General features: G+C 36.6%; 1 protein-coding gene across 1 annotated transcript in view; it reads left to right on the forward strand.

Moving 5' to 3' along the window:
- Window positions 1–22,355, forward strand: part of CCDC73 (coiled-coil domain containing 73) — a 192,696-nt gene that overhangs the window by 73,880 nt on the left and 96,461 nt on the right. Inside the window, exons 4-6 of the mRNA XM_079103074.1 lie at window positions 14,609–14,680; window positions 16,324–16,359; window positions 17,792–17,866. Coding sequence (XP_078959200.1) covers window positions 14,609–14,680; window positions 16,324–16,359; window positions 17,792–17,866 — 183 coding nt within the window. The remainder of the gene's footprint in view (window positions 1–14,608; window positions 14,681–16,323; window positions 16,360–17,791; window positions 17,867–22,355) is intronic.

Raw genomic sequence — 22,355 nt, forward strand, 5'->3', positions numbered from 1 at the left:
GCTGCAGATATGCCAGGGCTGGAAGGTGCATGAAGACTCTTGTTCTCCTGAGTGTTTCTTACTTTTTATTTGTGTGCACCTCACTTTACAAATTCACTGTCAACAGAAACCAAAGATAAGAACAATTCCACATGGGTGCACTATGCTTTTATGTAAGTCGCATCCCTGAGATTTCACTTCTTTGTTCCCCAAATCTCATGCATTCAATCTCCATAAACTTTAGCTATGACCAGGAGGAGCTGTTGGGTGGGGAGGCTACATGGCATATGGTGAAGCACCCAGCAACTGCTGTAGGCAGGCCTACCCCTGCCCACTGGCCCAGTTCTTGCTCCCTGCACATGGAATTATGGAGATAAAGCCATAGAACACTCTGGAGTCTCCAATGCCTTCCCAGAGGTGTCTTCTCCAATAGCTGTAATGCACCCTCTCACACACTTCTGGGATAGGCCTGAAGACCTAGAAGAAGATTCTTTTGGGTCAAAGTAACCAGCTCAAAGTGAATCAAGTCTACACTGTCTCACGGGGAGCATCTCTGTCTATACTCTGTCAAGGGGAGCAAGTCCACATCTACATGAGCTTAAGGCAAATGAGTCCCCATCTATCCTGGCTAAGGTGAGCGAGTATATACAGTGAGAAGTAGAGGGAGGCACAGTGGTCCAGGCCTTGGAGAAGATAGAGGATGGCTGGTGGGCTCCAGCCCTTGTCCTGAGGCCAATCTCAAAAACAATAACAACAATAATATCAAACTCATTGATTTTGGTCTGAGCACCAGATTCACAGCTGGGAAGAAGCTGAAAATGTTCTGAGGCACTGTCCTATATGTTGCCCCTGAAGTTATCCATGGGAAGGAATGCTAGAGCCTCCTGGAAGATGGCTGGAGCCAGGGGTGTCATTCTCTATCTTATGCTCCCAGGGAGATGCCCATTTGAAGCAAGGAGCAATAAGCAGGTAAAGAAGCTGATCATACTTGGATCTTTATTATATCCAGTCACACAATTAGTGAGATTACAATTAGTATGCTGTACAAAATGTTGACCACTGTCCATTTTTGTGATATTAGTATTTCCTGTTAATAAAATATAAGGAGACCAGACACATGCCCACAAACCATAACAAGAGTTAGCAGTATAATCACTGATTAGATCTATAAGTGATTGTCTAGTAAACAAGATCCAAACCAGCAGTTAGATGCAACAAATCCTTGAATGCTTCTTGATTATGTGGTAAAAATATTACTAACAAACCCTCTAGGAGTCATGAATTCATTATGAGAATGTGCTGATCAAATCTAAGAGACCAGTCCAGGACATATGATGCAGACTGGGAAATGTTTTGTCTTATAGGAACTACATTAGCACAATCTAGCCATTGAGGAAAAATACCCAGTTCTGAAGTGGTGGAATTAGGACAATAAGGAAATGGAGGGTGTTTGACAGAGCCTTATAACTGGAATTAAGAAAGCCTATTTTAATAATGGTTTGTATATATTTTTTCAAATTCCAAGTATGGGAAACTGTGGTAACATGAGTACCACTATAGGATATCTCATATTTCTGGGACACTTGTAAGCACCAAGTTTTTTGTTGAATAGACAAATAGGAGTCTTAGTACTATATGAAGAATACGTATAATTAAAGTAATGAGAGGGAATAATATGATGGTCAGATTAGAGTCAGTCCAGATATTTAAAGAATGTGAGAATCCTGAAATCCTCAAGTAACGATTTTCAATGTAATGAAGACTTGTATATGTGAAATCATTCCATTTGTTTTCTCCCTGTGTTGTAGTGTTTATGAAGGAACCAGTGGTATGCATCCTGTTATGGTTTGCATGTGAGGTGTACCCAAAAAGCTCACATGTGAGAAAATGCAAGAAGGTTTAGAGGAGAAATGATTAGGTTATGAGAGCTTTAACCCAACCAGTGAGTTAATCCCCTGATGGGATTAACTGAGTGGTAACTGAAGGAGATGGGTCATTGGGGGGGGGTATATATTTTGTATCTGGCAAGTAGAGTCTCTCTCTCTCTCTCTCTCTCTCCCTGCTTCCTGATCATCATGTGAGCTGCTTCCCTGCACCACACTCTTCCACCATAATGTCCTGCCTCATCCCAAACCCTAAGGAATTGAGCCACCTGTCTATGGACTGAGACCTTTGGAACTGTGAGCCCCCCCCCCCCCCCCGCCCCGCCAAAATAAGCTTTTCCTCCTCTAAAATTGTTCTTGTCAGGTCTTTAAGTCATAGCAGTGAAAAAACTGACAAAAACACATTATCATTGTATTATGCCTCCACAGGAACATTATATACCACCTTCACCTCCTCAGCCACCAATAAACCATCCAGTGCCACATCTTCCCCAGATTGTAGGAACTCCTCACTTGGTATCTAGCCAAGCTGTACCTCCACTATTAATAACCCCTCCCCCTGGACATATTATTGCCCAGATGCCACCTTATATGAATTATTCTCCTCCAGATCATCCCCCACCTCAAAATGATGGTCCACCTGTAACTGTTTCCCTCCTCACCATTATAATTCTAATTCTTTTTTTTTTTTTTTTTTGCGGTGCTGGGGATTGAACCCAGGGCCTTGGGCTTGTGAGGCAAGCACTCTACCAACTGAGCTATATCCCCAGCCCTATAATTCTAATTCTTTAACCCAGTTTACTGAAGATCAAGGAACTCTGAGCCCTCCATTTACACACCCAGAGGAAATGAGTCTTGGTATATGCCTTGCAAAAAGAGAGCCACCTCCTCCTTCATGAATTCAGGGCCTGCCTTCTCAAACCCCACTTCCTGGACCACATCATCCAGATCAAACAAGATATAGACCTTATTACCAATGATACTAGTATTTTGAACTGAAGATAGAAGGAGGAATAAAACTTAGATATAGTCAGTTTTTAAACTAAGCTTTGTTTTGGGAAGGAAAAGTACCTCTAACTGAGGCGACTATGAAACACATTGGGTATTGTCTCTTAGAATGGTTTTGCATCTTGACTTTAGGATTGAATTCAAGTACTACTGTAGTGCAGATAGTGGCTTAGTTGAGCACAGCTATATTTTAATACCTTTGTACCCTAGGTGGTAAACTGACCCAGAATATCTGTGGAAAAAATTGAAAAATTTTTTCACTGTTTTACTTTCAAAAGCGTTGCTTTAATTAAACAAAATGTTTAGTTTTTCTTGTGGCATATCCAGAAATAAAATCAATGAAGACCTTTTGACTTAAATGATACCATAAGTCAAATGGGTCTAACAAATATCTATAGAATATTTCTCTCAACAACAACTGAGTATGCTTTCTCCTTAGCAGCTCATGAAGTCTTTTCCAAAATAAACCATATTTTAGGACACAAAGCAAGTCTTAGCAAATACAAAAAAAGTTGATATTATTCCATGCATCTTATTAGATTCTAATGGATAGAAATTAGAAATCAACATCAAGAAAAGGTATATAAACCACATAAACACATGAAGATTGAACAGTATTCTTTTAAATGAAGAATAGATCATCAAGGAAATGAGAAGAGAAATTTAAAAATTCCTAGAATCGAGAACAGTGATACCATATACTAGAACCTCTGGGACACTCTGAAGGTGGTAGGAAGAGGTAAGTTTATAGCATTAAGTTCCCACATGAAAAAAACTCAGAAAGATCCCAAATAAACCAACAATTTAATGCTCTATCTCAAGGCCCTACCAAATAGGAAAAAAGTACTTCCAAAACCAGTAGAAGACAGGGAATAATTGTAAGATCAAAGCTTAAATTAATAGAGAACAACAACAACAACAAAACAATACAAAGGATAATGCAACTGAAAGTTGGTTCTTTGAAATGATAAACAAGATTGATAACCCCCTAGCCAAACTATCCAAAAGAAAGCAATCTTGAGCAATAAGAGAGAGGGCTGGAGGTATCACAATACTGAATCTTAAATTATATTACAGAGCTATAACTGCAAAAAATAGCATGGTATTGTCATAAAGTAGATATGAAGACCAGTGGAACAGACTAGAATACCAAGAGTCAAATCCACCCACAGTCATCTGAAACTTTTGAAAATGGGTGCCAAAAATATATGTTGGAGGAAAGATAGCCTTTTTTTAAAAAATATTTTTTTAGTTGTCAGTGGACTTTATCTTATTTATTTATATGTGGTGCTGAGAATCGAACCCAGTGCTGCACACATGCCAGGCAAGTGCTCTACCACTGGTCTTCATATTCCAGCCCCAAAGATAGCCTTTTTTTTATCAAATGTTGCTAGGAAAATTGGATATCCATATGTAGAAGAATGAAATCACATACCTACCTCTCATTCTGAACAAAATTCAACTGAAAGTGGTTAAATACCCAGGAATGGACCAGAAACAGAGAAACAGCTACAAGAAAACAGGTACAATGTTACAACACATTGGCATGGTCCCCACCTTCCTTAATAAGACTCCTAAATTTAGCTAAAGAAGTAAATCCAGGAATTGGCAAATGGGATAGCATTAAATTAAGAAGCTTCTACATAGCAAAGGAAAAAAGAACATGAAGAGGGAGCCTACAAAATGGGAGAAAATCTTTGCTAGCTACTCCTCTGACAGGGGATTAATATGTAGACTATATAAAGGACTCAAAAAACTTAACACCGACACAGAAGCAGCGCGGCCAGCTCCGGCCCGCCCCGCTGCCAGCTCCGGCCCGCCCGCAGTTTGCTTCAGTGACCAGCACAGGGCGCCAGGGACTCCCCCAAGCAGCCCAGCCCCCTCCGGCGGGAAGCGCCTCTCTAGGCTAGCTTCCCAGGGCAGACCGCCCAGTGAGAGCCTCTCGATGCAGAGCCAGCCACAAGTCCCCAAGCCAGTGGAGATATTCGACACGCAAGCAACTTCTGGGACCAGGGCTGGGCAGCCAGAGACCTCTCCAGGCAGCATTGTCCCCCTCCAGCTGCAGGCTTTTTCCACGGGGCAATCCAAGATGGCGGACTAGAGGGTGACTGCATCTCCAGTTGCCCCAGAACCCAGGATTCAAGAAGGGGAGGCATTGAGAGTCTTGGACTAAAATAGAACCACGGGGTGAGTCTCCCCCACCCAGCGAAGCTCAGCTGGGCGGCAGGCCCGGATTCGAGTGGCTTATTAGAGTGGGACAGGGCAGATAGCGTCTCCCCCAGGCAGCTCGGTGCAGTCTGGCGGTGGGCTCCGCCCACAGGGACAGATCCTCCAGCTTCTTGGAACAGGCCCCCCAGTGAGAGCCCTTCTGCACAGAAGAAGCGTGGCCAGCTCCAGCCTGCCCCAGCCAGCTCCAGCCCGCCCCACTGCCAGCTCCAGCCCGCCCGCAGGTTGCTTCAGTGACCAGCACAGGGCGCCAGGGACTTCCCCAAGCAGCCCAGCCCCCCTCCAGCAGGAAGCGCCTCTCTAGGCTAGCTTCTCGGGGCAAATCACCCAGTGAGAGCCTGTCTACACAGAGCCAGCCACAAGTCCCCAAGCCAGTGGAGACCTCCAACCTACAACCAGCCTCTGGAACCAGGGCTGTGCAACAAGAGACCTCTCCAGCTCTCTCTCCCTGGAACCAGTAGCGGGCCAGGGGCAGTGTTCTTCGGAAGCACTGCATTATCAAGTTAATCCAAGACTTCTGGCTACTGAAGGCTGGTAGGTGATACACTGGAAATCTACAGGGTCACTATAAGCCAATAGAGGAAATCTACAATATCACTGAGTCCCATAGGCATCTGACCAATATGAGAAAACAAGGGAAGAAAATGTCCGAAACAAACTTAGATACTATATCAATAAAACCCAATGACAGCACAGCAGAAGAAATGTCCGAAAGGGAGTTCAGAATGTACATAATTAAAACAATCAGGGAAGCAAACGAGGAGATGAAAGAACAAATGCAGGCATTAAATGAACGCACTGATCAACAGTTAAAAGAGCAAATAACGGAAGCAAAAGAGCATTTCAATAAAGAGTTAGAGATACTGAAAAAAAAACCAAATGGAAATCCTTGAAATGAAGGAAACAATAAACCAAGTTAAAAATGCCATAGAAAGCATAAACAATAGGATAGATCACCTGGAAGACAGAACTTCAGATATTGAAGACAAAATATTTAATCTTGAAAACAAGGTTGACCAAACAGAGAAGATGGTAAGAAATCATGAACAGAATCTACAAGAATTATGGGATATCATGAAGAGTCCAAATTTAAGAATAATTGGGATTGAGGAAGGCTTAGAGAAACAAACCAAAGGAATGAACAATCTATTCAATGAAATAATATCAGAAAATTTCCCAAATCTCAAGAATGAAATGGAAAACCAAGTACAAGAGGCTTATAGGACTCCAAATATGCAAAATTACAACAGACCTACACCAAGGCACATTATTATGAAAATACCTAACATTCAAAATTAAGACAGAATTTTAAAGGCCACGAGAGAAAAGAATCAGATTACATTCAGGGGGAAACCAATAAGAATATCAGCAGATTTATCAGTCCAGACCCTAAAAGCTAGAAGGGCCTGGAACAACATTTACCAAGCCCTGAAAGAAAATGGATGCAACCAAGAATTTTATACCCAGCAAAACTTACTTTCAGATTTGACGATGAGATAAAATCCTTCCACGATAAACAAAAGCTAAAGGAATTTACTAAAAGAAAGCCGGCATTACAGAACATTCTCAGCAAAATATTCCATGAGGAAGAGATGAAAAACAACGATGTAAATCAGCAACGGGAGGAACTAGCCTAAAGGAATAGCCAAATAAAGGAGAAACCAAATCATGTCAAAAAACAAAAATGAGTCCAGTGACTAGGAATACAAATCATATCACAATAATAACTGTGAATGTTAATGGCCTGAACTCATCAATCAAAAGACATAGACTGGCAGATTGGATTAAAAAGAAAAATCCAACAATATGCTGCCTGCAAGAGACCCATCTCATAGAAAGAGATACCCATAGACTAAAGGTGAAAGGATGGGAAAAAACATACCATGCACACGAACACAGCAAAAAAGCTGGAGTATCCATCCTCATTTCAGATAATGTGGACTTTAAGCCAAAACTAGTCAGAAGGGATAAAGAAGGACATTACATACTGCTTAAGGGAAGCATAAATCAGCAAGACATAACAATCATAAATATCTATGCCCCGAACATTGGCTCATCCATGTATGTCAAACAAATCCTTCTCAATTCCAGAAATCAAATAGACCACAACACAATAATACTAGGCGATTTTAACATACCTCTCTCACCGCTGGATAGATCGTCCAAACAAAAATTGAATAAAGAAACCATAGATCTCAATAACACAATCAACAATTTAGACTTAACCGACTTATATAGAATATACCATCCAACAAAGAACGAATACACTTTCTTCTCAGCAGCACATGGATCCTTCTCTAAAATAGACCATGTTTTATGCCACAAAGCTACTGTTAGCAAATACAAGAAGATAGAGATACTACCTTGTACTCTATCAGATCATAATGGACTAAAATTAGAAATAAATGACAGAATAAAAACCAGAAACTTCTCCAATACTTGGAGATTAAATAATACACTATTATACGATGAATGGATAACAGAAGAAATCAGGAGGGAAATTAAAAAATTCTTAGAAGTAAATGAGAACAAAGACACATCATATCAAAATCTCTGGGACACTATGAAAGCAGTACTGAGAGGAAGATTTATTTCATGGGGCGCATTCAACAAAAGAAGTAGAAATCAACAAATAAACGACTTAACACTACAGCTCAAAGCCCTAGAAAAAGAAGAGCAGACCAACACCAAAAGTAGTAGAAGACAGGAAATAGTTAAAATCAGAGCTGAAATCAACGAAATTGAAACAAAAGAAACAATCCGAAAAATTGACAAAATAAATAGTTGGTTCTTTGAAAAAATAAACAAAATTGATAAACCCTTAGCCACGCTAACAAAGAGAAAAAGGGAGAAAACTCAAATTACTAAAATTCGGAATGAACAAGGAAATATCACAACAGACACGAGTGAAATACAAAACATAATTAGAAGCTATTTTGAAAATCTATACTCCAACAAAACAGAAAACCTCGAAGACATCAACAAGTTTCTAGAGACATATGAATTACCTAAACTGAACGAGGAAGACATACACAACTTAAATAAATCAATTTCAAGAAATGAAATAGAAGAGGTCATCAAAAGCCTACCAACAAAGAAAAGTCCAGGACCAGATGGGTTCTCAGCCAAGTTCTACAAAACCTTTAAAGAAGAGCTCATTCCAATACTTCTCAAAGTATTCCATAAAATAGAAGAGGAGGGAACCCTCCCAAACTCATTCTATGAAACCAATATCACCCTGATACCTAAACCAGACAGAGACACATCAAGGAAAGAAAATTTCAGACCAATATCCTTAATGAACATCGACGCAAAAATTCTCAACAAAATTTTAGCAAATCGCATACAAAAATATATTAAAAAGATAGTGCATCATGATCAAGTGGGTTTTATCCCAGGGATGCAAGGTTGGTTCAACATCCGGAAATCAATAAATGTCATTCACCATATCAACAGACTAAAAGTTAAGAATCACATGATTATTTCAATAGATAAAGAAAAAGCGTTCGATAAAATACAACATCCCTTCATGCTCAGAACACTAGAAAAAATTGGGGTAGTGGGATCATTCCTTAACATTGTGAAGGCCATCTATGCTAAGCCCATGGCCAATATCATTCTAAATGGTAAAAAACTGAAAGCATTCCCCCTAAAAACTGGAACAAGGCAGGGATGCCCTCTTTCACCACTTCTATTCAACATTGTTCTTGAGACTCTAGCCAGAGCAATTAGACAAACCAAAGAAATTAAAGGGATACGAATTGGAAAAGAGGAACTCAAATTATCCCTGTTCGCTGATGACATGATTATATATTTAGAGGAACCTGGAAATTCCACCAGAAAACTCTTAGAACTCATTAGTGAATTCAGTAAAGTAGCAGGTTACAAGATCAATGCTCATAAATCTAATGCATTTTTATACATAAGTGATGAATCTTCAGAAAGAGAAATTAGGAAAACTACCCCATTCACAATAGCATAAAAAAAAAAATAAAATGCTTGGGAATCAATCTCACAAAAGAGGTGAAAGACCTCTACAATGAGAACTACAGAACACTAAAGAAAGAAATTAAAGAAAACCTTAGAAGATGGAAAGAGCTCCTATGTTCATGGATAGGAAGAATTAATATTGTCAAAATGGCCATACTACCAAAAGTGCTATATAGATTCAATGCAATTCCAATTAAAATCCCAATGATGTACCTTACAGAAATAGAGCAGGCAATTATGAAATTCATCTGGAAGAATAAGAAACCCAGAATAGCTAAAGCAATCCTCAGTAGAAAGAGCGAAGCAGGTGGTATCGCAATACCAGATTTTCAACTCTATTACAAAGCAATAGTAACAAAAACGGCATGGTATTGGTACCAAAATAGACAGGTAGATCAATGGTACAGAATAGAGGACACGGACACAAACCCAAATAAATACAATTTTCTCATACTAGACAAAGGTGCCAAAAATATGCAATGGAGAAAAGATAGCCTCTTCAACAAATGGTGCTGGGAAAACTGGAAAACCATATGCAACAGAATGAAATTAAACCCTTATCTCTCACCCTGCACAAAACTCAACTCACAATGGATCAAGGAACTCAGAATCAGACCAGAGACCCTGCATCTTATAGAAGAAAAAGTAGGCCCAAACCTTCAACTTGTTGGCTTAGGAGCAGACTTCCTTAACAGGACTCCCATAGCCCAAGAAATAAAAGCAAGAATCAACAACTGGGATAGATTCAAACTAAAAAGCTTTCTCTCAGCAAAGGAAACAATCAGTAATGTGAAGAGAGAGCCTACAGAGTGGGAGAATATCTTTGCCAATCATACTTCAGATAGAGCGTTAATATCCCAAATCTATAAAGAACTCAAAAAACTCTACACCAAGAATACAAATAATCCAATCAACAAATGGGTTAAGGAAATGAACAGACACTTCACAGAAGAAGATGTACAAGCAATCAACGGATATATGAAAAAATGTTCAACATCTCTAGTAATAAGAGAAATGCAAATCAAAACTACCCTAAGATTTCATCTCACCCCAATTAGAATGGCGATTATCAAGAACATAAGCAACAATAGGTGTTGGCGAGGATGTGGGGAAAAAGGTACACTCATACATTGCTGGTGGGGTTGCAAACTAGTGCAGCCACTCTGGAAAGCAGTATGGAGATTCCTCAGAAAGCTTGGAATGGAACCACCATTTGACCCAGCTATCCCACTCCTTGGCCTATACCCAAAGGACTTAAAATCAGCATACTACAGAGATACAGCCACATCAATGTTCATAGCTGCTCAATTCACTATAGCCAGATTGTGGAACCAACCCAGATGCCCTTCAGTTGATGAATGGATAAAGAAACTGTGGCATATATATACAATGGAATATTACTCCGCCATGAGGAATGACAAAATTATGGCATTCGCAGGCAAATGGATGAAATTGGAGGGTATCATGCTAAGTGAGATAAGCCAATCTCAAAAAACTAAAGGACGAATGATCTCGCTGATAAGCGGATGAGGACATACGGGGGTGGGGGGTAGGAGGGGTTAGTGTTAGGGTTAGGGTTAGGTTTAGGGTTAGGGATAAGGAGGGTGGTAAGAATGAGGAAGAAAGGAATGTATAGAGGGAAAAGAGGGGTGGGAGGGGAGGGGGGAAGGGAAAAAAATAACAAAATGAATCAAACAACATTGCCCTATGTAAATTTATGATTTTTAATTAAAATTAAAAATTAAAAAAAAAAAACACCAAAACCAAGCCAAAACAAAACAAGAAAACTAAAAATCCAAATAACTCAATTAATAAATGGGCAAAATAATTAAATAGACATCCCTAAAAAGAAAAAAAATATGAATGGCCTACAATTATATTTTTAAAATGTTCAGTATTTCTGGCAATCAAGGAGATCCAAATCAAAAGTGCATTGATAGTTCATCTTCAGTTAGAATGGGAATCATCAAGAATACAAATAATAAATGCTGACAAGGATATGTGGAAGAAGACACCTCATACATCATTGATGGGGCCACAAATGGAAAGCAGTATGAAGATTCCTCAAAAATTAGGAATGCCATATGGTCTGGCTATTCTACTTCACGTATTTATTCCAAAAGAACTAAAATCAGCAGATTTTAGTGATACATGCATACCATTGTTTATATCAGCAAAATTCATAGTAGCCAAGTTATGGAACCAGCCTAGACCCATCAGTAGATGAATGGGTAAAGAAGAGGTATGTAAATACACAATGAAGTTCTACTCAACCATAAAAAAGTGAAATGATGTCATTTGCTGGTAAATGGATGGAACTGGAGAATAACATGCTAAGTGAAATAAGTCAGACTCAGAAATTCAAGGGTGAAATGTTTTTTCTCATAGGTGAAAGCTAGAGAGAAAAAAGGAATTAAAAAAGGGGGAATCTTGTGAAAATAGAAGGGCAATCAGTAGAGTAAAAACCAGGGCCCAAGGGAGAGGGAGGAGGGAAGAGAAGAGGGGAGACTTAAGAATGAAGTTGATGGGCTGGGGAGATACCTCAGTTGGTAGAGTGGTCACCTTGCAAGCACAAGGCCCTGGGTTCGATCCCCAGCACCACACACACACACACACACACACACACACACACACACACAAAAAGAATGAAGTTGACCAAATTATGCTATGTACATGTATTAATATATCACAATGCATTCCAATTTTATATAGAACTATTATGCACCGATAAAAAATAAATAAATAGAAGGAGGACCAATAGAGTAGAGGAAAGGGATTTGGGGAACAGAGGAGAGGAAGGAAAGAGAAAGTACTGGGGATTAAAAATGGAGAAATCATAGCATATGCATCTATGAATTTGTCAAAATTAACCCCACTATTATATTATGCACTTAAAAAATATGCTGAGCATGGTGGCATATAGCTGTTATCCCAGTGATTTGGGAGGTCGAGGCAGGAGATGGCAAGTTTGAAGCCATCCTCAGCAAAGCAAGGCCCTAAGCAACTTAGGGAGACTCACTCTCAAAAGAAAAAACAAAAAGGACTGGGATGTGGCTCAGTGGTAAAGCATCTCTGGGTTCAATCCCTAGTACCTGTCCCCACCAAAAAATCTTTATTTAATAGTATTAGAGCTAGATTTCTCATCTGAAGAAAAACAAAACCAGATTCCTATACTACTTTACAAACATGAACAGAAAAAGAAACTTTGATAACCATACAACCTGGTAAAAGGTGACATTTCTCTGTGGGCAACATTTATTATAAATAAAGATCTGAGAGATGTATTTTCTATAGGAATTCACTGATCATCAAAATACTTCTTGAAAGAAAATTTGCCAGGCACTCCTTCTACATTACTACATTAACATATTTGATTTTTTTCATTAAGACACAAAGACATTTAAAACCTTACATGTGTTGTATATAAAATATCACATAGGTATATATGTAAATGTTTACATATGTATACACACATATATGTGAGTAACATATGTGTTTTAGTCAGCTTTTTTGCTTCTGTGACTAAATGATCTGAACAGCACAATTACAGAGGAGGAAAGGTTTATTCGAGGGGCTCATGGTTTCAGAGGTCTTAGTCCATAGAAGGCTGGCTCTGTTCATGGGCTTGAGGTGAGGCAGAATATCATGGCAGAAGAGTGTGGCAGAGGGAAGCAGCTTGCATCATCAGGAAGCAGAGAGGGATAGAGACTCCACTTTCTAGATACAAAATATATACCCCATAGCCAGGCCCCAATTTCCTCCTCCCCCAACCACACCCTACCAGTCAGTTACCACTCAGTGAATCCCTGCCAGTGGATTAACTCACTGACTGGGTTAAGATTCTTAACAACCCGGTCATTTCTCCTTCAATACTTCTTGCATTGTCTCACATGTGAGTTTTTTGGGGACACCACATCTAAACCATAACAATATGTAAAAGTAAGATGTGGTATCATAAAGGACAAAATAATATTTCTAATTTGGTAATTCAAGCAGGAATAGGGTGATTAGAAATGCCCATTATCTGAGTAGCTCATTGACTCCTATAAATTTTTAATATTTAGAGAAATATCTCTTTACAGATTTGAGGATAAAGTGAGAAATTGATTTCCTCCCAAAACAATAGCATTTATTTACCCACTTGATTTTTTTCTTTTTTCTTTTTCTGATACTGGAGATTGAACTCAGGGGCTCTCTACCAACTAATCTACACCCTCAGTCCTTTCTATTTTTTATTTCAAGACAGGGTCTTGTTAAGTTGCTCAGGCTGGCTTCAAACTTGGGATCCTCTTGGCTCAACCTCCCAATAAGCTGGGATTATAGTTGTGCTTCTCTGTACTTGGTTTACCTAAAGGTTTTCTAAATCTATTTCTTAGGGAGTTGGAAATTTTCTAAGTAATCCTTGCTTCTCATTTTGTATCTGAGCATATGAACCAATTGACATAGATCTGGGAAAGGTAGTATTATTTTTAAAAAAATAACTTTGGAAATGTAAACATTTTAAAGTAATTATGAACTTCAACGAAAGACATAAAATAAAAATGTAATCACAGTATACATGGCTCATTATTAAATAATACATAATCCTAACAATGTAAGTACTGACTATTGATTTCAGGCACAATTTTGATATAACTGTTGGAAGAATAGGAGAAAATGTGGGATAATAGTTATACAAGAAAGTTAAACTTGTAACACAGTGGGAGGACAAAGAAAAAATTTTAAAATTACTAAGTCAATGTATTATACAGGAATTGTGAGGCAAATAACAAAAAGTAATTGCCACTTTTAGATGTACTTTTTTAAAAATGAGAATTATTAACTTTGATAAAAATAGAAGAAAATGTTAAAAATAGTCTTGAATCTAAAGGACAGAACATAGAACTTCCATCAAAGGCGGGGGACAAGAAATGAACCATATATGTGCTTTTAAAAAAATGTCCTTTGGTTATGCAAAAAAAAGTTATTTCAATGACTTTCAAGTCCTGTATGTTGCCATGTGAATGTTTGTGCTTAGATAATAAAATTGATTTTTCTGGGAATTCTAAGACTATAGTCTATTTGTGTGCTAGATTTTTTATTTTAATAACTTCTGGTTAAAAGATATTTTCTTGAAGAAAGATTTGGAACCAGGCATGTCAGAGTTTAAAAATTTTAAAAACAATGTGGTTTTATCATGAAGAAGCAAGTGGAAGCAAAATTTTTTATAATTATTCCATGAGAAAAAAACCCCATAAAATTAGTTTAAAGTTGCGTTTAAAGAGGATAAAAAATGTGATGTGTTTAATTTATTTTTAAAAAATATTTTTAGTTTTAGATGGATGCAATACCTTTATTTTATTTATTTATTTTTCATGTGGTGCTGAGGATTGGACCCTGTGCCTCACACATGCTAGGCAAGCCTTCTACCACTGATCCACAACTCCAGCCTCTAAATTGATTTAAGTTCTGAACCAAATTAAGATTTAAGCAGACGAAGTTATAAGAATTTATATTTTGACTTGTCATAATTTTTTAAATAGGAAATTCTTCAGAATCAAAAGGAAGCATTAGTGAAGCAACACAAAGAAGCGATGGAAGTTTTTAAAAAACAGGTATTTTAGGCACTATAAGTTTAGATACTGTACTTCCTCCCTTTTGCATGAATATGACAACAAGCTCTTCTCCAAACTCATGGAAGACAAGAAGGAGAAAAGGGATATTATGGGGAATAAGAAATGAGTAGTTATTTGAATCAAAACTGATAATAAAAAGTGTTTGGGAAACTGGGAAAAAATGTTTTCTTAGAGATGGAGATCTGTTTTCATTTGTTCTAAATAATTTAGATGAATGGTGTACATGTATTCTTGTTTTTTCTTTTCCTTTTCCTCTTTCTTTTGTTAGTATCTTGGAATCCTACATTTTCTACTTTACTCCTTTACTTAAGTCAGTCATAACACTGATGAAGAGCTGAGATGCAAAGAAGAAGATGTAAAGGATGAGGAGAGGTGATTACCATGCACTGAATCCTCCATAAATCCAACCAACTTAAAGTAACTAAAAAAAAAAAAAAAAAAAAAAAAAGAAAAGAAAAGAAAGAAAAGAAAAGAAAAAGATAAAATAGCAGCGTAGCAGCACTTTACGTTAATTTGAGTTCTATAGGTCTTGACTGCCTCAAATTTCTCTTCAGTCCCTAGCTAGAAAATATTAGTTTAAGAAAATGCACTTATGTAAAATAGCCTCTGGTAGTTTTTTCCTTTTATCCCACTATCCTCATTTGTACTTTGTTTTTCCTTCCTTCTTTTTTGTCTTCATCTTTATGCACCTAAAGAAAAAACTTATACAAATTACATCACTAGTGTGTTATGGTTATTGATAATTCACACATTACTATGAATTTGTTTAAACAAATTAACAAACTTTGTTCCTTCAATCTGAAATAGGTCTAATCAGTTATGAGAGTTTTAATTGAAGAGTAAGAAAGCAGAAGCCAAAAAAGTAGCTTAGTATTCTCTAGCAGAGAACAAATGTACATCTCTGCTATCATAAGGGACTTGGGCAAGAAAGAACATCCAGGTATCTGAGGGTTATAGAGAAAGTGTTCTTGAGTTTCCACTGGTGTGGGAACCCAGGGTCTTAAGCATGCTAGGCAAGTATTCTACCACTGAACTAAATCCCTAGTCTTAGTTTGTTTCAAATAAAAAACTCTTGAATGTGAGGAGCATAGAAAAGGAGATAGGAAAGTTTTAAAGAAAAATTTTATTTTTTGATAATTTTGCTAAGTATCCTTGTGCTACTTAGAATATTTCTTATTTCAGTTTTTGTTTTAAAATGTCATTATTTACAAAAGTCATTATTTCACTATCGCCTGCATTTAAAATTTTTTTCAGAGCACAAATACTGTCTGCAAATAAAAGTTGTAATGATTTCATAAAATCATACCTTCAGAAAATTATACATGCTATTATTTAGGAGTAGATGGTGATGTATTCAGATATGTAAGAAAACTTCTAAAGGGGAAAATGAAACTTTGAAGGATTATTGATGTCGCTAAGTGTGATTAAATTGTTCACTTATTTTCTTGATTGTCTTTTTCCCTCTTTTGAATCTTTATTATTTTATTTTCTGATTGTAAAAGTGACGTTTTCATATTATATTAAATTCAAACAATATAGAAATATAAAGTGTTTCCATAATCCTATTGACCAGCATAATTTACTGTTATTGGTTTACTCATCTGTATCTTAAAAATTACCAGTTGCAAATGAAGATGTATGCCTTGGAAGAAGAAAAGGTATTTATTAATTTTTAAAACAATTTAAAGCATATGTAAATGAATTATGTTCAGTTATTCACTACAGTAGAAAACAGCATTGGTAATAAATTAATGGGGAAGAATGTTGATTTCTTAAAATCTTAGAAACAGAAAGAACCCAAAATAATTATATTACTTGACCTTTATCATTTTACAATTGAAAATACTGAGGCCCAACAAGATAAAATGACTTGCTGTGGCAAAGTTGGGATTTTCAACCCTCAAATTAATGCTCTACTCTACTGCAATGTTTTCAATGTTTTTAGTGCTTTTTCAATGTAATTATCTTCTTTAAAACACATTGAAATGACTTATACTTGAGTGCAGAACAACCTGGAAAGGAGATATGACTCCCAACAAATGTAGAAAATAACCAGGTGCATAATATTTTCTCTAGCTATTTGTTAGTTAATACATATTTTTATTATGCTGATGAGCATACAGTTTGTTGTGTTAATAATTATAGCTGAGTATTTATAGCAAAAAAACTTTAAAATGTTTTCCCCATCCTTATATTCATAGTATAATATAAATGTATCTGTGCTTTTTTAATTAGAATACAATTAGATCTCTGTATCCACAGTTTTGCATCTACAGGTTCAACCAACTGCTGGTTGGAAATACCAGAAAAAAAAAAACTGCATCTGTACTAGACATGTTCAGACTTTTTTCTCCTTATTTTATAAGCAATACAGTATAACAAATATTTACATAGCATTTACATTGTGTTGGTATTATAAGTGATCTAAAAATGATTTAAGGTGTATAGGAGGATGTATGTAGGTTGTATGTGAGTTTGAATACTAGGCTTTTTTTTTTTTTTAATACTGGGGGTTGAATCCAGGGGCTCTTTAGCACTGAGTTATATCCCAGCTCTTCTTTATTTTTTAATTTGAGACAGGGTCTTGCTAAGTTGCTTAGGGCATTATGTTGCTGAGGCTAGTCTTGAAGTTGCAATCCTCCTGCCTCAGCCTCCTGAGTTGCTGGGATTATAGATGTGAGCAATCATTCCAGGCTACTATGCCATTTTATTTAAGTGACTTGAGCATCCTCAGGTTTTGGTGTTCATGTTCTTGAAAACAACTCCTTGCAGATTTGGAGCGATGACTGTATATTTATTCTAGCTGCAAGACTTAAATAATTATATAGTATCTCAAAGTTCTACAAATATTCTCCAGATAAAATGATTTGTCATTATAAGATATTTCATTTCATGATCATTATAATCATGTAAAGACCTTATTTTTTAATATTTGGAAACCATTAGAAATGTATTTTGTCATGCAGATACAAATTTAAAGCCTATGAACTATTAGATTTAAGTTACAAATTTTGGTTCTTGAGCTATTATATCTCCCACCTTTATAATATTTACATTAGAAAGTATTAAAATATAATTTTTTATTTAAAGGGAAAATATCAACTTGCTACGGAAATAAAAGAAAAAGAAATAGAAGGATTGAAGGAAACATTAAAAACATTACAGGTAATTTGCTATTTTAGCATTGTATTAGTACAACATCATTAAACATGTTATTAAGCAAAACAAAGCTGACAAAATTCATATTATAATATTTTAAATAATTTAGTACTTTATTTTCACAAGAGCCTTAAATTTCAAATTAGTATTTTTGCTACATCTTTTATGTTTTTAAAAATACTACAGTTACTTTCGCCATTTCTTTTTTTTAAATTTATTTTTATTGTAAACAAATGGTATACATCTTGTTTCTCTGTACATGAAGTAGAGGCATACCATTTGTATAATCATACATTTACCTAGGATAATAGTTTTTGACATCATTCTGTTATTTTTTCTTCCCCCCCACCCCTCTTTTCCCTCTATACAGTCCCTCCTTCCTCCATTCTTGCCCCCCTCCCACCCCCCATTATGTGTCCTCATCCGCTTATCAGCGAGATCATTCGTCCTTTAGTTTTTGAGATTCACTTATCTCACTTAGCATGATATTATCCAAATTCATCCATTTGCCTGAAAATGCCATAATTTTATCATTCTTTATGGCTGAGTAATATTCCATTGTGTGTGTGTGTGTGTGTGTGTGTGTGTGTACACACACACACACACACACACACACACCACAGTTTCTTATTCATTCATCAATTGAAGGACACCTAGGTTGGTTCCACAATCTGGCTATTGTGAACTGGGCAGCTATGAACATTCATGTGGCTGTATCTCTGTAGTATGCTGATTTTAAGTCCTTTGGGTATAGGCCGAGAAGTGGGATAGCTGGGTCAAATGGTGATTCCATTCCAAGTTTTCTAAGTAATCTCCATACTGCATTCCAGAGTGGCTGCACTAATTTGCAGCCCCACCAGCAATGTATGAGTATACCTTTTTCCCCACATCCTCGCCAACACCTATTGTTGCTTGTATTCTGGATAATCGCCATTCTAATTGGGGTGAGATGGAATCTTAGGGTGGTTTTGATTTGCATTTCTCTTATTACTAAAGATGGTGAACATTTTTCATATATCTGTTGATTGCTTGTACATCTTCTATGAAGTGTTTGTTCATTTCCTTAGCCCATTTTGAAGGATTCATTTGTATTCTTCGTGTAGAGTTTTTTGAGTTCTTTATATATTCTGGAAATTAGTGCTCTATCTGAAGTATGAGTGGCAAAGATATTCTCCCACTCTGTAGGCTCTCCCTTCACATTGCTGATAGTTTCCTTTGCTGAGAGAAAGCTTTTTAGTTTGAATCTATCCCAGTTATTGATTCTTGCTTTTATTTCTTGTGCTATGGGAGTCCTGTTAAGGAAGTCTGATCCTAAGCCGACATGTTGAAGATTTGGACCTACTTTTTCTTCTATAAGATGCAGGGTCTCTGGTCTGATTCCAAGGTCCTTGATCCATTTTGAGTTGAGTTTTGTGCAGGGTGAGAGATAGGGGTTAATTTCATTTTGCTGCATACGGATTTCCAGTTTTCCCAGCACCATTTGTTGAAGAGGCTATCTTTTCTCCATTGCATATTTTTGGCACCTTTGTCTAGTATTAGAAAATTGTATTTATTTGGGTTTGTGTCTGTGTCCTCTATTCTGTACCATTGATCTACCTGTTTTGGTGCCAATACCATGCTGTTTTTGTTACTATTACTTTGTAGTATAGTTGAAGTTCTGGTATTGCGATGCCTCCTGCTTCACTCTTCCTACTAAGGATTGCTTTAGCTATTCTGGGTTTCTTATTCTTCCAGATGAAATTCATGATTGCTTGTTCTATTTCTGTGAGGTACGTCATTGGGATTTTAATTGGAATTGCATTGAATCTGTACAGCTCTTTTGGTAGTATGGCCATTTTGACAATATTAATTCTGCCTATCCAAGAACCTGGGAGATCTTTCCATCTCCTAAAGTTTTCTTTAATTTCTTTCTTTAGTGTTCTGTAGTTCTCATTGTAGAGTTCTTTCACCTCTTTTGTTAGCTTGATTCCCAAGCATTTTATTTTTATCGAGGATATTGTGAATGGGGTAGTTTTCCTAACTTCTCATTCTGAAGATTCATCACTTATGTATAAAAATGCATTAGATTTATGAGCATTGATCTTATATCCTGCTACTTTACTGAATTCACTTACGAGTTCTAAAAGTTTTCTGGTGGAATTTCTGGGTTCCTCTAAATATATAATCATGTCATCAGCAAATAGGGATAGTTTGAGTTCTTCTTTTCCTATTCGTATCCCTTTAATTTCCTTGGTCTGTCTAATTGCTCTGGCTAGAGTTTCGAGGATAATGTTGAATAGAAGTGGTGAAAGAGGGCATCCCTGGCTTATTCCAGTTTTTAGGGGAAATGCTTTCAGTTTTTCACCATTTAGAATGATATTGGCCATGGGTTTAGCATAGATGGCCTTTACAATGTTAAGGAATGTTCCCACTATCCCTATTTTTTCCAGTGTTTTGAGCATGAAGGGGTGCTGTATTTTATCAAATGCTTCTTCTGCATCTATTGAAATAATCATGTGATTCTTGACTTTAAGTCTGTTGATATGGTGAATTACATTTATTGATTTCTGGATGTTGAACCAACCTTGCATCCCTGGGATAAAACCCACTTGATTGTGGTGCACTATCTTTTAGTATACTTTTGTACGTGATTTGCTAAGATTTTGTTGAGAATTTTTGCATCGATGTTCATTAAGGATATTGGTCTGAAATTTTCTTTCCTTGATGTGTCTCTGTCTGGTTTAGGTATCAGGGTGATATTGGTTTCATAGAATGAGTTTGGGAGGGTTCCCTCCTCTTCTATTTCATGCAATACTTTGAGGAGTATTGGAATGAGCTCTTCTTTAAAGGTTTTGTAGAACTTGGCTGAGAACCCATCTGGTCCCGGACTTTTCTTTGTTGGTAGGTTTTGATGACTTCTTCTATTTCATTGCTTGAAATTGATCTATTTAAATTGTGTATGTCCTCCTGGTTCAGTTTAGGTAATTCATATGTCTCTAGAAACCTGTCGATGTCTTCGAGATTTTGTTTTGTTGGAGCATAGATTTTCAAAATAGCTTCTAATTATATTTTGTATTTCACTCGTGTCTGTCATGATATTTCATTGTTCATTCTGAATTTTAGTAATTTCCGTTTTCTCTCTCCTTCTCTTTGTTAGTGTGGCTCAGGGTTTATCAATTTTGTTTATTTTTTCAAAGAACCAACTATTTATTTTGTCAATTTTTTCTATTTTTTTTTTTGTTTCAATTTCATTGATTTCACCTCTGATTTTAACTATTTCCTGTCTTCTGCTACTTTTGGTGTTGCTCTGTTCTTTTTCTAGGGCTTTGAGCTGTAGTGTTAAGTCGTTTATTTGTTGATTTTTTCTTCTTTTATTGAATGCACGCCATGAAATAAATTTTCCTCTAAGTACTGCTTTCATAGTGACCCAGAGATTTTGATATGAAGTGTCTTTGTTCTCGTTTACTTCTAAGAATTTTTAAATTTCCCTCCTGATGTCTTCTGTTATCCATTCATCATACAATAACGTATTATTTAATCTCCAGGTATTGGAGTAGTTTCTGTTTTTTATTCTGTCATTTATTTCTAGTTTCAATCCATTATGATCTGATAGAATATAAGGTAGTATCTCTGTCTTCTTGTATTTGCTAACATTAGCTTTATGGCATAAAATATGGTCTATTTTAGAGAAGGATCCATGTGCTGCTGAGAAGAAAGTGTATTCGTTCTTTGTTGGATGGTATATTCTATATATGTCTGGTAAGTCTAAATTATTGATTGTGTTATTGATATCTATGGTTTCTTTGTTCAATTTTTGTTTGGAGGATCTGTCCAGTGGTGAGAGAGGTGTGTTAAAATCACCTAGTATTATTGTGTTGTGGTCTATTTGATTTCTGGAATTGAGAAGGATTTTTTTGACGTACATGGATGAGCCACTGTTTGGGGCATAGATATTTATGATTGTTATGTCTTGCTGATTTATGCTTCCCTTAAGCAGTATGAAATGTCCTTCTTTATCCCTTCTGACTAACTTTGGCTTGAAGTCCACATTATCTGATATGAGGATGGATACTCCAGCTTTTTTGCTGAATTCATGTGCATGGTATGTTTTTTCCCATCCTTTCACCTTTAGTCTGTGGATATCTCTTTCTATGAGATGAGTCTCTTGCAGGCAGCAAATTGTCGGATCTTTCTTTTTAATCCAGTCTGCCCCTGTATGTCTTTTGATTGATGAGTTCAGGCCATTAACATTCAGGGTTATAATTGAGATATGATTTGTATTCCTGGTCATTTGGCTCATTTTTTAAGAAAAAATTTTGACACGACTTGGGTTCTCCTTTATTTGGCTTTTCCTTTAGGGTAGTTCTTCCCTTTGCTGATTTACATCATTGTTTTTCATCTCTTCCTCATGGAATATTTTGCTGAGAATGTTCTGTAATGCCTGCTTTCTTTTAGTATATTCTTTTAGCTCTTGTTTATCATGGAAGGATTTTATTTCGTCATCAAATCTGAAGGT

Source organism: Sciurus vulgaris (genome assembly GCF_902686455.1).
Source record: "Sciurus vulgaris genome assembly, chromosome: 11".
Classification (NCBI taxonomy): domain Eukaryota; kingdom Metazoa; phylum Chordata; class Mammalia; order Rodentia; family Sciuridae; genus Sciurus; species Sciurus vulgaris.